General features: G+C 64.0%; 1 protein-coding gene across 1 annotated transcript; it reads left to right on the top strand.

Annotated features, from left to right (window-relative positions):
- Nucleotides 1-160: 160 nt before the first annotated feature.
- DMRTC2 (DMRT like family C2) lies at nt 161-7,172 on the top strand (the record flags this gene model as incomplete). The annotated part of the gene is made up of 8 exons (XM_025189507.2): nt 161-273; nt 3,007-3,246; nt 3,635-3,807; nt 4,351-4,484; nt 4,840-5,014; nt 5,385-5,511; nt 6,468-6,543; nt 7,008-7,172. Coding segments are annotated over exons 2-8 (1,080 nt in total), but the record flags the coding sequence as incomplete, so codon positions are not given.
- Nucleotides 7,173-13,544: the final 6,372 nt, after the last annotated feature.

The following is a 13,544-nucleotide window of genomic DNA, read 5'->3' as shown; positions in this document are numbered from 1 at the left end:
TCATTAACCCTACGGTACAGAACGAAGCAGCTCCCCTATATTTACAATGGTTCAATTCAGCAGCTCCCCGTTCCCTTCTCCCAGATGGTTCGGTCCCCACCGCAGGAGGTTCCCGCCTTCCCTATTATCCGGCCGTTGATTGGCTGGCTCCAAGGGAGCGCGGGAATCCAGCGGCCGCTCGAGCCTCCCTTGCCCATGAGGGGAGCACGAGCCTGACTAGCTGCTCGAAGGCGGGAAAAGGGACGCCGTTCCTGATTGGGCATACGCCAGACGGTGAGTTGAAAGCAGAAAGACGATTGGTCCACTGGCGAAACGGCTGAAAGAGGCGCTGTGATTGGCCCCTTAGCAGTGTCAGTCAGATAGTGCGGGCTGGGAGAACTGCACAGAGCCCGCTGCAAATTCCTGAGTCCTGAGGTACCCCGGAGCCAGGCTGTGCTCCCTGAGGTGGTGTCAGCCCCGGCGCACAGCCGCACTCGCTACACCGTCCCCTCACAGCAACACCGTCCCCTCACAGCCGCCCACGGCAATGGCAACACCGTCCCCTCACAGCCACCCACGGCAACACCGTCCCCTCACAGCCGCCCACGGCAATGGCAACACCGTCCCCTCACAGCCGCCCACGGCAATGGCAACACCGTCCCCTCACAGCCACCCACGGCAACACCGTCCCCTCACAGCCGCCCACGGCAATGGCAACACCGTCCCCTCACAGCCGCCCACGGCAATGGCAACACCGTCCCCTCACAGCCGCCCACTGCAATGGCAACACCATCCCCTCACCAATGGCAACACCGTCCCCTCATGGCAACACCGTCCCCTCACAGCCGCCCACGGCAATGGCAACACCGTCCCCTCACAGCAACACCGTCCGCTCACAGCCGCCCATGGCAATGGCAACACCGTCCCCTCATAGCAACACTGTCCCCTCACAGCCGCCCATGGCAATGGCAACACCGTCCCCTCACAGCAACACCGTCCCCTCACAGCTGCTCATGGCAATGGCAACACCGTCCCTCACAGCAACACCGTCCCCTCACAGCCGCCCACAGCAATGGCAACACCGTCCCCTCACAGCCGCTCATGGCAATGGCAACACCGTCCCCTCATCAATGGCAACACCATCCTCTCATAGCAACACCGTCCCCTCACAGCCGCTCATGGCAATGGCAACACTGTCCCCTCATCAATGGCAACACCATCCTCTCATAGCAACACCGTCCCCTCACAGCCACCGACGGCAATGGCAACACCGTCTCCTCACAGCCACCCACGGCAATGGCAACACCGTCCCCTCATTGCAACACCATCCCCTCACAGCCACCCACGGCAATGGCAACATCGTCCCCTCATCAATGGCAACACCGTCCCCTCATAGCAACACCGTCCCCTCACAGCCACCCACGGTAATGGCAACACCGTCCCCTCATAGCAACACCATCCCCTCACAGCCGCCCACAGCAATGGCAACACCGTCCCCTCACAGCAACACCGTCCCCTCACAGCCAGCCACGGCAATGGCAACACCATCCCTCACAGCCGCCCATGGCAGTGACAACACCGTCCCCTCACAGCCACCCCAGGGCAATGGCAACACCTTCCCCATATGGCAACACTGTCCCCACACAGCCTCCCCATGGCAATTGCAACCCCTCCCCAGCCATTCCCCCAAGGGGATATCAACCTCCCCCGGCAATATCAGCACCATCCTCTGAGAGACATCTCCACATGCAGCCACTGCTGGCAATGTCAACCCACCCCAGCACTGTCAACACCATACTTTCGGAAACACACACAAACACACAACAATGTCAGTTGCTCCACAGCTGCCATCTCCACAGCAACCACCCCCAGGAGTCATCAGTCTGTCATGGGAACATCTACCCCATTCCCTGGGAGGTGTTCCCACATACAGCCAACCTATGGCAACATGAGTGCCTCCACAGACCGTCCGCCAACAATCACCCCCAGGGGCCCTCAATCTTCCATAGCAACAGCAAACTCTTCCCCCGCCCCGTCCACACACACACGTGCAGCTGCCTCATGGCAATATCAATCACTCCACAGTGACGTCATTCCCCACATGGCTGCCTTACCGAAGATGTCTCCCTTCTCCGACAGCCTCCCTATGGTGCCATGAACAACCCTACAGGAGACATGCCCCTGCCAACAACCTCCCTGGGGAGTTGCCAACACCTCCATTGCCACTCACCACAGCAGGTCAACCTGTCACAGAAGACATCCAAACAGCTGACCTTCACCCCCTCGCACACACCTCCAACATACTGTTCTACAGGAGATGCCCCCTAGCAACTTCCTGTAGTGACATGAACACCACCACAGCTGCCTCCTCCCAAGGGAGACCCCCTCCAAGAGCCGTCCTGCAGGGATGTCAGCTCCCCCCCGCTACTCCCCAGGAGACCGTCACCAGCGTTCCCTGTGAGCCCGGCGCCTGGGGAGAGTCCCACAGCTTGGTTTTGTTTCTACTGGTGGTGCACATCTTCACAAGCTTTGGTGCACAGAACAACATCTATTCCACACACGGATAGAAAAAATTAGAGGAAACATTGACTGTCACCCCAACAGTCCCCCATCCTGACTTCAGCCCCCACAGCTGCTCCACAGGAGACCCCCACCCCACAGAAGAGCCCTCACATAGCCACACAGGTGGTACCTTTCCCCAGCCCCACACGTGCCTCCCTGACAGATACCCTGCTATGATATCAGGGAAACCCTCTCAGCTCCCCGTGCGGCTGACAGTGACACACTGTCATGCCCCCCAACAGTCCTGCCCCTCTGCCGCAGAATTGGGGGGATGTTAGTGTGTTCAGAGCCAGAGTGAAGGTGGGGTGGGCCGAGGGGCAGGATGCATGGCCCGCAGGTGCACATGACAGGGCGTGGGGGGGGAGGCAGAGCCTGAAGCAGGGCCCCAGCTCCCCGCTTTGTCTGAGCTGAGTGGCTGCAGAGGCCTGGACTCTGTCCTTGTGCTCACTCGCTGCTCCCCCTCAGGCTCCTGGACATGGAGGAGAGCGGCGGGGCTGGCACCACGGCCAGGCCAGGCGTCCAGTGCTGCCCCTCGGACTCCACCACGGACGACAGCAGCACCCAGGAGAGCGGCGCCCCCTCTGCCCCCGCCCGCTCCCCGACCTGCGCCCGCTGCCGCAACCACGGCATCCGGGTCCTGCTGAAGGGCCACAAGAAGGGCTGCCAGTTCCAGGGCTGCCAGTGTGACAAATGCATCCTCATTCTGTATGTGCCGGGGTGCGGCACCGGGGGGCTCTGCCACGGAGTCCGTGCTGACCCCCATGCTGGGGTCTGTCCACAGGGAGCAGTAGGGATCACCCTGCCCTGTGGCCAGGGCTAGTGCTGGGGGGCACTGTGCCTCGGTGGTCAGGGCTGGCCCAATGGCTCAGGGTGACTCTGGGGGGCGCTGTGCTGTGGGGAGTGGGGGGCCTCTCCCCCCACAGTCAGGGCTGGCCCAATAGCCCAGGTTGGCTCAGGGGGCGCTGTGCTGCATGTAGGGGTGGTCTCTCCCTCGGCCATCAGTCTGGCCCAAAGCCAGTGGGGGGAGGTCTGGGCTTGCATTGCTTTCTCTGTGCTCCTCCAAGGCTGCCCTTACTCTGTCCCTGCCCCCCAGGCAGCGCCGGCGTGTCATGGCTGCCCAGGTGGCCCTGCGCAGGCAGCAGGAGATGGAGCTGAGGAAGCAGCTGGCCAGGGGATTGCTGCGGCTCAGAGACGGCTGCGCCACGGCCTCTCTGGGCTTGGCCCACCGCTGCGAAGGCAAAAAGCCAAAGGAGCAAGCAGCTGCAGGTGTGTAACTACCCCCTCCCCCACCTGCAGACAGGCGAACGGCCCCTGGTCGCGTCACGGCAACTTCACATCCAGCTTCTCTTGCTGGAGAAACTCACACACCCTCCAGCGTTACCCTGGAGCAGAATGAATTTTGTTACATGCACCAAGGTGGAGGGGACGTGCGACACATCACCTTCACATTGTGCACATCACATTCATGTGGTGAGTGGGAGGCAAGAGGGTCTGAATGTGACAGAGGGCTTAGGCCTGGGGCACACGCTTGGGTTCCAAGGGCACTGGCTGGGGGGCAGGCGCTGTGGGGGGGTGCTGAGTAAGGGTGTGAGCAGGGGGCTCCGGGGCCAAGCCACTCTGCCCGTGGGGGAGAGAGCCCGGGCCAGGGCGGGGGAGTCCAGGCTGCAGTTCATTTGGGTCGGGGAGGAGGCGCCGGGTTCAGGCCATCCCATCCCCCCGCCGCCAGAGCAGGCTGAAGGCCGAGTGAGGCGGGGGCGAGGCGGCCTTCCTCCACCACCAGGGAATGTAGACGCCCTCCTGCTTCCACAGCTGCAAAGGAAAATGCCGAGCCAGGCTCCATGGACGGATGCAGCCAACTGGAGCCTGCAGGACCCACCAGCAGCCTGTGGCACCAACCTGCCAGCAGAGGAATGAGGGGGGAGAATGCTGCACGTGGCCCCAAGGTGCTGGGCCCTGGGAGTGGAACTGGCACCCAGAGGGGAAGGCCCCTAACCCATCCACACCCACCCCGACCCACCCAGGCCACACTGGAGCTGGTGCGCCATAGGCATGGTCTGGGTTGGAACCAGCCCCCGCAAGAGGCAAAAAGCCCCTTAATCCATCCCACATGGCCCCAGAGCTGCTGGCCAAGCTGCCGCTACGGGGCAAAGGGCCACTGCCCTGTCTCAAGCCCCTTGGCGCTGCCACTGCCCTGAGGTGGCGAACCCCCCTTCAGAGGGGTCTGAGCGCTGCCATGGGCCTGGGCTGCTGTGTCCAAGCAACTGCCTGTTTCCTTCATTGTGTGCACGTGTCCTCTAGGGAAGCGCCTGGCTGCCCCTTCCCCCACCTCCAGAGGTGCTTGAGCTGCCCTGGCCCCCCAGAGAGCACCAAGCACCCCGTGCACCTTGGTTCCTGCCGGCTCTGCCCCTGCCGCCACCCTGCCTCTGCCAGGTGTGGCCCCAGGAGCCTTCCCATCACTGCACAGCTCATCCAGGTGGGTAGCCCCCTCTCCACCATGCAGGGTGACGGCCAAGGCCTGAGTCTCTTTAGGGTGCGGGACGAAAGGCGAAGGGGGCTCCCTGCTCTGAGCTAGGGGGCAGGGACAGAGGTGCTGGGGATACGGAGGTAGCAGAGATGGCGGGAGGATCCCAGGCTATGGGCCTGGCCTGTCGCAGCAAGGAAAGGGAGTGATACCTGCCCACCCGAGGGCTGCTGAGCTGGACAACTCGCCCTGGGCTGTCAGTGCGACAGCTCCGCGGCGCAGCCGGGAGGAGAATGTCACCTTGTCAACCGTGCCACGTAGCCCCAACTGCCTCCTTTGCTGGCTGCTCAGCTCTGACCCTCGGCCTGTCTGCGTGTGACAGGTTGTGATGGCGGCAAGGTGGCACATGCCCCAGGGGGTCTCGTGGCAATCCCAGGACAGCTGCTCCAGCAGGCACCAGGACTCCCCTGGTTCCCACCAGCAGCCTCTGCATCCACCGACCTGCTTGGGTGCGTATTCTGCAGGGCCAGCATCCCTGGGTGCCGCGTGCTCCCAGCAGGTAAAAGGCGCGACTGGAAATCGCATGGGGAGCGACGTCTGCAGAGGAGCATATCCATAGCCGAGGGCCGGGGCTGCCTGAGATGCTCCAGAGCCATCCCACCTTCCCGCCTCTCTCAGGCTACGTCTACACTTCTGGAAAAACTCCGCTGTGTCCAGGGAACGTGTCTGCTCTGCCGACATTTTCTTCAGAAGAGCAGACATGCTCTTTCGGAGCCCTGTAAACCTCGTTCCACGAGGAAGAAGGGCTCTTCCGAAAGAGGCGGGTTTTCCGAAATTGGGCCCAGTGTAGACAGGACAAATTTCAGAAAAGCCTCTTGCGAGAAAAGAATCGGAAAAAGAAGTGAAGTGTGGATATAGCCTCAGAGGCCTGCCCTAGCTACACGCCTGCCTGCGATCGCGGGGGAGGGCCCAGCTCCTCTTCAAGGGCCAGAGGTTACTGTGGCGGCTGTAGCTGGAAGGATTTCCACGGAGCGCCGTTGCCCCCTCTTTCAACACTGTGGTCTCATTGCCCACATGTGCTTAACCCCCTGGCCTAGCCCCACACTGGGCTGGGCAGGTCCCCTTCCTCGTGGAGAAGTGGGTGACTCCCGTTGTTTGCACGGAGGGCGCTTGTCCTCGACATCTGCTCCCGCACTCCAGGCCCTCGGTATCTCTCCAAAGGCTGAAGACTTGCCCACATGTTAAGAAAAAAATAACCCGGAAGACCCAGTCTATTTGCTTCCCCGCCAGAGGCACCTGGCAGCTCCTGCCATGGATTTCTTGGGAAGCGTCACTGGAAAGCCAAGGAGACAGGCCATGCACGGATCCTGACATGAGGCTCGCTGGCCAGGGGCAGGTCAGACGCGGGCTGGGAGAGGAGCCGCCAAGCAGTGTTTTCTGATGGGCTGTCTCTTGCCTGTTCCAGCCGCCTGGTGCTGAGCCCCCTGGATGGGAACCTGGATTTGAGAGGCCACCTGGAGTCCATGCCGCCGGGAGCCCAGGTGCGTAGCCCTGAGATCTGCTCTCTGAGGACGGAGATCTGGGGGTTCAGGGGTGCTGTTGCATGCTCCCCCACTGCTCCAGGTTTAGGGGGCGGCTGCAAAGCTCAAGCATCCGTCCCGGACTCGGCTGGTTCTCTTCTTCCGTTCCAGTGCCCTGGGCGCCCCAGGGCCTCGGACGGTCCCTGGGCAGTGGGAGGGAAGGTGGTTCTCCAGTCCCAGCCAGAGGGACCGGAACAGATCCAGACTCCTGGCGTCCTTCGCCTGCACCCACTTGGGGCTGGACTGGAACTGCCGCCTCCTCTAGGGCTGGACTGGAACCAGCGCCTTAGAAGGGACAGACGCTGGATCCCCTCAGCTGTGTAAGGAGGGCGCGATGTGGGGCTGCCCTGGCCTTGGCCTGGGGCTCTGCCCTGCTCTCAGCCGGATGCCCCTGACATGGGAACTGTCTCTTCGCTTTCTTCCAGCCTCCTCCCTCCTCGGCTCCCCTCCCGCGTGGCTGCGCCAGGGGCCTCCTCTTCTCCCCCGTCTCCGAAGAGCAGCTGCAGAAGGAGGCTGCTGAGGCCTTGATGGTCCTGAGAAACTCCCCACAGCTGGCCCCCCCTGCTGCTGTGCCCCTCTTGCTGGCCTTCCCCCCGTCCCCAGGAGAGCCCGGGGGCATGGGGGCACGGGAGGCTCTGCCAGCTGGGCGGGCTGGCACCGGTGGGTTCCCACCTTCGCTGTACTGCAGCGTTCTGCCTCAGCCAGCCAGGCACTTCCACCTGGTCCCCAGGCCGCCCCCCCGGGGGTCCCCAGCAGCCTCCACCCTCATGGTCTTCAACCCGAGTTCCAGCCATAATCCGCCCCGCCCCACCCCTCCTGGCTCCGCTGCTCAGACCCTCCGTGTGGCACAGGCTGCAACCATCCCGCATCCAGCCCCCGCAGGCTCTGCCCTCAGCAGCCCTGGGCCCCGGCCCTTCTGGGCCCCTTCCATGGACATGCCCGTCCCCCCTCTGCCCACGTACAGCCCCCCAGGCACGGTGGGGGTGCTCCCTAGGCTGGCCCTGGTAACCCCCAGCCCACCCCTCCCACGCACTGCGCGTGGTCCCGGGCACAGGGCACGGCAGGGCCGGGGCAGGGGCAGGGGCAGCAGCGGGCAGGCGGCTGAGGAGAGCAGCACAAGCAGGACACCAGGGACCCAGGGTCTGGCAGGTACAGTGCGAGCCGTTCGGCTGCTCCCACCCCGCGGGCACTGACCCCTCCCCCTGGCAGGTGCCTGCTCTGCCCCCTCTGCCCCCCCTCACCCCTTCCCCGAAGTCCCAGCCCTGCTCCATCCTCTCTGCCCCCCTTCTATCCCTCCCCCCAGCAGGCGCCTGCTCCGCCCCCTCTGCCCCTTTCCACCCCTTCCCTCAAGCCCTCTCCCCTGATCCATGCGACTTGGGAGGTTACTGGGGGCGGGGCCTGGCGCCCCCAGCTGGGATCAGCCCCCCACTGCACTCACCGTGGTGGTGGGGAGCAGAATGAGCTGGGCCTGGCCGTCCCTGCTCCGCTAGCTCCCAGCCGTGTTGCTCAGGGGTCAGAGTAGGCCGTGGCTGGGTCTCTCAGCTCCCAGCTCTGCTGGTGAGCGTGGAGGCGGGACTGAGCCCTGCTGCTGCCAGGCCCCTGCTAATCCCCCAGGCCTCCTGGCCACTGGGGCCCCCAGAGCGTGGGGCACGGGGCAGTTGCCCCAAACTGTCCTATGGCCAGGACGGCTTTGGCGAGGGCCAGAGCGCTCACTGACCTGGCTCAGACTGAGCTGTGTGCACAGAGGGGGTCAGGGCTTTGGCACAGCGTAGACCCAGCCTCCGTCCCGCGCTACGGGCCAGGCAGCGGGCGGCCACGTGCTCATGGCTTGCTGGGCCTCACCTCCACTGAGCTCCACAGGCCGTAGCTCACCCCAGAGGGTCCCTGGCTTGTCGTGGCCAGGCAGTGGGTGGCCACGTGTTCATGACTTGCTGGGCCTCACCTCCACTGAGCTCCACAGGCCGTAGCTCGCCCCGGAGGGTCCCTGGCCTGTCGTGGCCAGGCAGCGGGCAGCCACGTGCTCATGGCTTGCTGGGCCTCACCTCCACTGAGCTCCACAGGCCGTAGCTCGCCCCGGAGGGTCCCTGGCCTGTCGTGGCCAGGCAGCGGGCGGCCACGTGTTCATGGCTTGCTGGGCCTCGGCTCCACTGAGCTCCACAGGCCGTAGCTCGCCCCGGAGGGTCCCTGGCCTGTCGTGGCCAGGCAGTGGGCGGCCACGTCCTCGTGGCTTGCTGGGCCTCACCTCCACTGAGCTCCACAGGCCGTAGCTCGCCCCGGAGGGTCCCTGGCCTGTCGTGGCCAGGCAGTGGGCGGCCACGTCCTCGTGGCTTGCTGGGCCTCACCTCCACTGAGCTCCACAGGCCGTAGCTCGCCCCGGAGGGTCCCTGGCCTGTCGTGGCCAGGCTGCGCGCGGCCCGGACCCTGGAATGGAACGCTGACTCCTGCGTTTCCTTTAGATGCTGGCACAGCAGGGCCTGGCTTTCTGCTCCCCAGGCAAACATGCAGCTTCTCCGGCCAGGGAGCCTCCCCCAGCCTCACCTGCTCCTCCAGGCCAGCGCCTCTTCAGCCACCACCCTGAGCATCGCCAGCGAGACTCCAGCTGCTTCCCCGGCCCCTGCCTGCAGGAAAAGCATAGGCAGGAGGCAACGTCACCCTCCCTCCCAAGAGCTGTTTGGTGTTAAGGGACCTGGGGGGAAGGGCGAGTGGGGTGTAACCTGCTGGTCCTGCTTTCCGTGTAGAAATGTCAAAAGCCAGCCCAGCGCCGGGCTGCGGCTGACAGGCTCTAGCGGGAGTGCTCCACCGGCGCCTGCTCTCGGAAGAGAGGTGGGCCCTTCACGCCTCGTAGCTAGCGCAAGGTAAAATCCCACCGAAGCCAAGGCAGCTTGGAGTTTTCCCACGGCAGCCGGGAGAGGTGAGAAGACGGGGTGTTGTCGAATCTCGCATTTCAGCCCGTGGTCGTTAGCGTGGGCCAGGCAACGTGGGCCAAGACCAAGCGGCCGCCCTAGTGAAGACGTGGCCGGGCTTGTCAGGGCGCTAAGGCAGTGTGGTTGAATGGCGCTGGGGTTGGAGCCATTTCGTACCGAGTGGTTTGAGATCCCCCCGCAGCGAATGGGGATGGGAATGAATTCCTGCTGGCTTTAAAGAGCGGCCTGTTTGTTTAAAAGCTGCAGTGAAGGATTCGTCCCCCGTCTGGCCTGCCCAGGCTGCCAGGAAGTTTGGGAGGTTTATTCTCTTGGGGCTGAGCGGACGTGAGTGTCACGCCCTGAGCAGGCCCCGCTGTTTGTTGCCAATAAAACATTGTGAGCCAGTTTGAAAACCTCACTAGGCGTGAGCACTGTGGTCCCTGGGGGGAAGGGCTGGGCAGGGTTTTCAACACATCTGGCTTCTGAAAATCCCTTAGCCTCCTCTGCATCTTCAGGGGCTGAAATACCTGAGAGTATCTGGCCCCCGGTGGCTGCCTCCAGCCGTCCTTCCGCGGGGTGCAGGCTTTCTCTGGCTGCCTGGCCCTGACGTCAGCCACTAAGCTGGATTTCATTGCTAACTGCCAAAGGACAGCCAGACAGCTTCCCCGCCACGACCCCGCTGCCCCAGCGTGGCGCAGGAGTGGGGGATACTTAGAGCCAGCCTTAATCCAGCGCCTACTCTGTCCACACGGGAAGCAAGGCGGGCTGTCCGCGGGGGGGCTCGGCCCCTCCCTGCCCCACGGTGACTGCCCTGGCAGCCAGCTTTCTGTGAAGTGGGAACAGGCCCGGGCACATGGGACATGGCGGACGATTTGAGGGGCACTGTCTGTCCTGCGGGGGATGTATGGGGGTGGTCAGGTGTGAGGGAGGGAGGGACACGTCTCTGTGGCAGGAGGGAGCAGAGCAGACACGTCAGAAATCGATGGTAGCGGTTACATGGCCTGTGGAGCCGCTTGAAAAATGGGCTCCCCGCGCAGCCCAACTCCTGCCCGCCGCCCCACGCCGCCGGTCCAGCATCCCAAGAGCAGAGGGGTGTGTGAGGGTGTCCCTGTGCCGGGGGAGTGGGGAACACGGGGGGCGGTACTGTGCCGGGGGAGCAGGGTACGTGGTGTGCAGAAAGAACATGCCCCCCCAGTCGCCCGCTTTGAGCGGCATGTGGGGGCACAGCAGGCAGGGAGCCTGCCCAAGGTCTCTGCTGGGCTGCTGGCCAGGAGCACCTAAGCAAGCACCTCCTGGCCACAGCCTGCACCTGGCACCCCACTCCCGCTCTCCCCCCCAACCCAGGTCGCCCCCTCCCAGACCCTACACCCGCCTGCGGGTCAGAATCCTTTCCTGCACCCGGCCTCCATCCCAGCATGGAAAGGTGCAGCCCTTGACCACGGACCAGATTCTTAGAAGCCGCCCTGAGGTGGGCCCAGCCTCCCATGGGCGGGAGTCTGATCGTCAGAGAGCAGCCCCAGGAGGCAAACTCAAAAGTGGCAGGTGAGGCCCCCAAAAGTACCCAGCAGCAGGAGGCTCCCCGCGAGGGAACCCAGCCGCTGCCCCCACGTCCAGCGGGGCATCGCGCAGGCCCCTCCACCAGGACCAAGAGCCCCGCTAGCACGTGGGACCAGCCACCCGGGCACAGGCCTTGCATTCCTGTCCCTTGTGTCCATGGGAGCCGTGCTGGGCTGCCCCACCCCTTGTCCCCACCCGGATCCTCCAGCCAGGCCCACCAAGGGAGCCAGGCTGGCGCCAGCTGCTCCGGCACAGAGATGGGGGAGGGAGCAGCCGAGCACGCTGGGTCCGTGGCCAAGCACTGAGCTGCAGCCACCTCTGGGGCGGGCAGGGCTGCTGGCGAGTGGCGACGCCCCACAGCCCTTTGGGACGGCTCCTGCCCAAGCCGGGGGCCGGGGCCGGAGGAGGCTGAAGGGGTCTCCGGCCCGTGAAATTGACCTGGCCCAAGGGGGGGCAGCGCTGCAGGGCCCGCTGTGCGGGGGGGGGGGGGGGGCAGAGGGACTGGAACAGCCAGAGCTTGGTACCGGGGTGGGCGAACGTGACTGGAACAGCCAGAGCTTGGTACCGGGGTGGGCGAACGTGACTGGAACAGCCAGAGCTTGGTACCGGGGGTGGGTGAACGTGACTAGAACAGCCAGAGCTTGGTACCGGGGTGGGTGAACGTGACTGGAACAGCCAGAGCTTGGTACCAGGGTGGGCGAACGTGACTGGAACAGCCAGAGCTTGGTACCGGGGTGGGCGAACGTGACTAGAACAGCCAGAGCTTGGTACCGGGGTGGGCGAATGTGACTGGAACAGCCAGAGCTTGGTACCGGGGTGGGCGAACGTGACTGGAACAGCCAGAGCTTGGTACCGGGGTGGGCGAACGTGACTAGAACAGCCAGAGCTTGGTACCGGGGTGGGCGAACGTGACTAGAACAGCCAGAGCTTGGTACCGGGGTGGGCGAACGTGACTAGAACAGCCAGAGCTTGGTACCGGGGTGGGCGAACGTGACTGGCACAGCCAGAGCTTGGTACCGGGGTGGGCGAACGTGACTAGAACAGCCAGAGCTTGGTACCGGGGTGGGCGAACGTGACTGGAACAGCCAGAGCTTGGTACCGGGGTGGGCGAACGTGACTAGAACGGCCAGAGCTTGGTACCGGGGTGGGCGAACGTGACTAGAACGGCCAGAGCTTGGTACCGGGGTGGGCGAACGTGACTAGAACGGCCAGAGCTTGGTACCGGGGTGGGCGAACGTGACTGGAACAGCCAGAGCTTGGTACCAGGGTGGGCGAACGTGACTGGAACAGCCAGAGCTTGGTACCGGGGGTGGGCGAACGTGACTGGAACAGCCAGAGCTTGGTACCGGGGTGGGCGAACGTGACTAGAACAGCCAGAGCTTGGTACCGGGGTGGGCGAACGTGACTAGAACAGCCAGAGCTTGGTACCAGGGTGGGCGAACGTGACTGGAACAGCCAGAGCTTGGTACCGGGGTGGGCGAACGTGACTAGAACAGCCAGAGCTTGGTACCGGGGTGGGCGAACGTGACTAGAACAGCCAGAGCTTGGTACCGGGGTGGGCGAACGTGACTGGAACAGCCAGAGCTTGGTACCGGGGGTGGGCGAACGTGACTGGAACAGCCAGAGCTTGGTACCGGGGTGGGCGAACGTGACTAGAACAGCCAGAGCTTGGTACCGGGGTGGGTGAACGTGACTGGAACAGCCAGAGCTTGGTACCAGGGTGGGCGAACGTGACTGGAACAGCCAGAGCTTGGTACCGGGGTGGGCGAACGTGACTAGAACAGCCAGAGCTTGGTACCGGGGTGGGCGAACGTGACTGGAACAGCCAGAGCTTGGTACCAGGGTGGGCGAACGTGACTGGAACAGCCAGAGCTTGGTACCGGGGTGGGCGAACGTGACTAGAACAGCCAGAGCTTGGTACCGGGGTGGGCGAACGTGACTAGAACAGCCAGAGCTTGGTACCGGGGGTGGGCGAACGTGACTGGAACAGCCAGAGGTTGGTACCGGGGTGGGCGAACGTGACTGGAACAGCCAGAGCTTGGTACCGGGGTGGGCGAACGTGACTAGAACAGCCAGAGCTTGGTACGGGGGTGGGCGAACGTGACTAGAACAGCCAGAGCTTGGTACCGGGGTGGGCGAACGTGACTAGAACAGCCAGAGCTTGGTACCGGGGTGGGCGAACGTGACTAGAACAGCCAGAGCTTGGTACGGGGGTGGGCGAACGTGACTAGAACAGCCAGAGCTTGGTACCGGGGTGGGTGAACGTGACTGGAACAGCCAGAGCTTGGTACGGGGGTGGGTGAACGTGACTAGAACAGCCAGAGCTTGGTACCGGGGTGGGCGAACGTGACTAGAACAGCCAGAGCTTGGTACCGGGGTGGGCGAACGTGACTAGAACAGCCAGAGCTTGGTACCGGGGGTGGGCGAACGTGACTGGAACAGCCAGAGGTTGGTACCGGGGTGGGCGAACGTGACTGGAACAGCCAGAGCTTGGTACCGGGG

Source organism: Pelodiscus sinensis, unplaced genomic scaffold (genome assembly GCF_049634645.1).
Source record: "Pelodiscus sinensis isolate JC-2024 unplaced genomic scaffold, ASM4963464v1 ctg108, whole genome shotgun sequence".
Taxonomy (NCBI): domain Eukaryota; kingdom Metazoa; phylum Chordata; order Testudines; family Trionychidae; genus Pelodiscus; species Pelodiscus sinensis.
The sequence above is the reverse complement of the archived record's forward strand: the minus strand, read 5'-3'. Positions and strand labels throughout refer to the sequence as shown.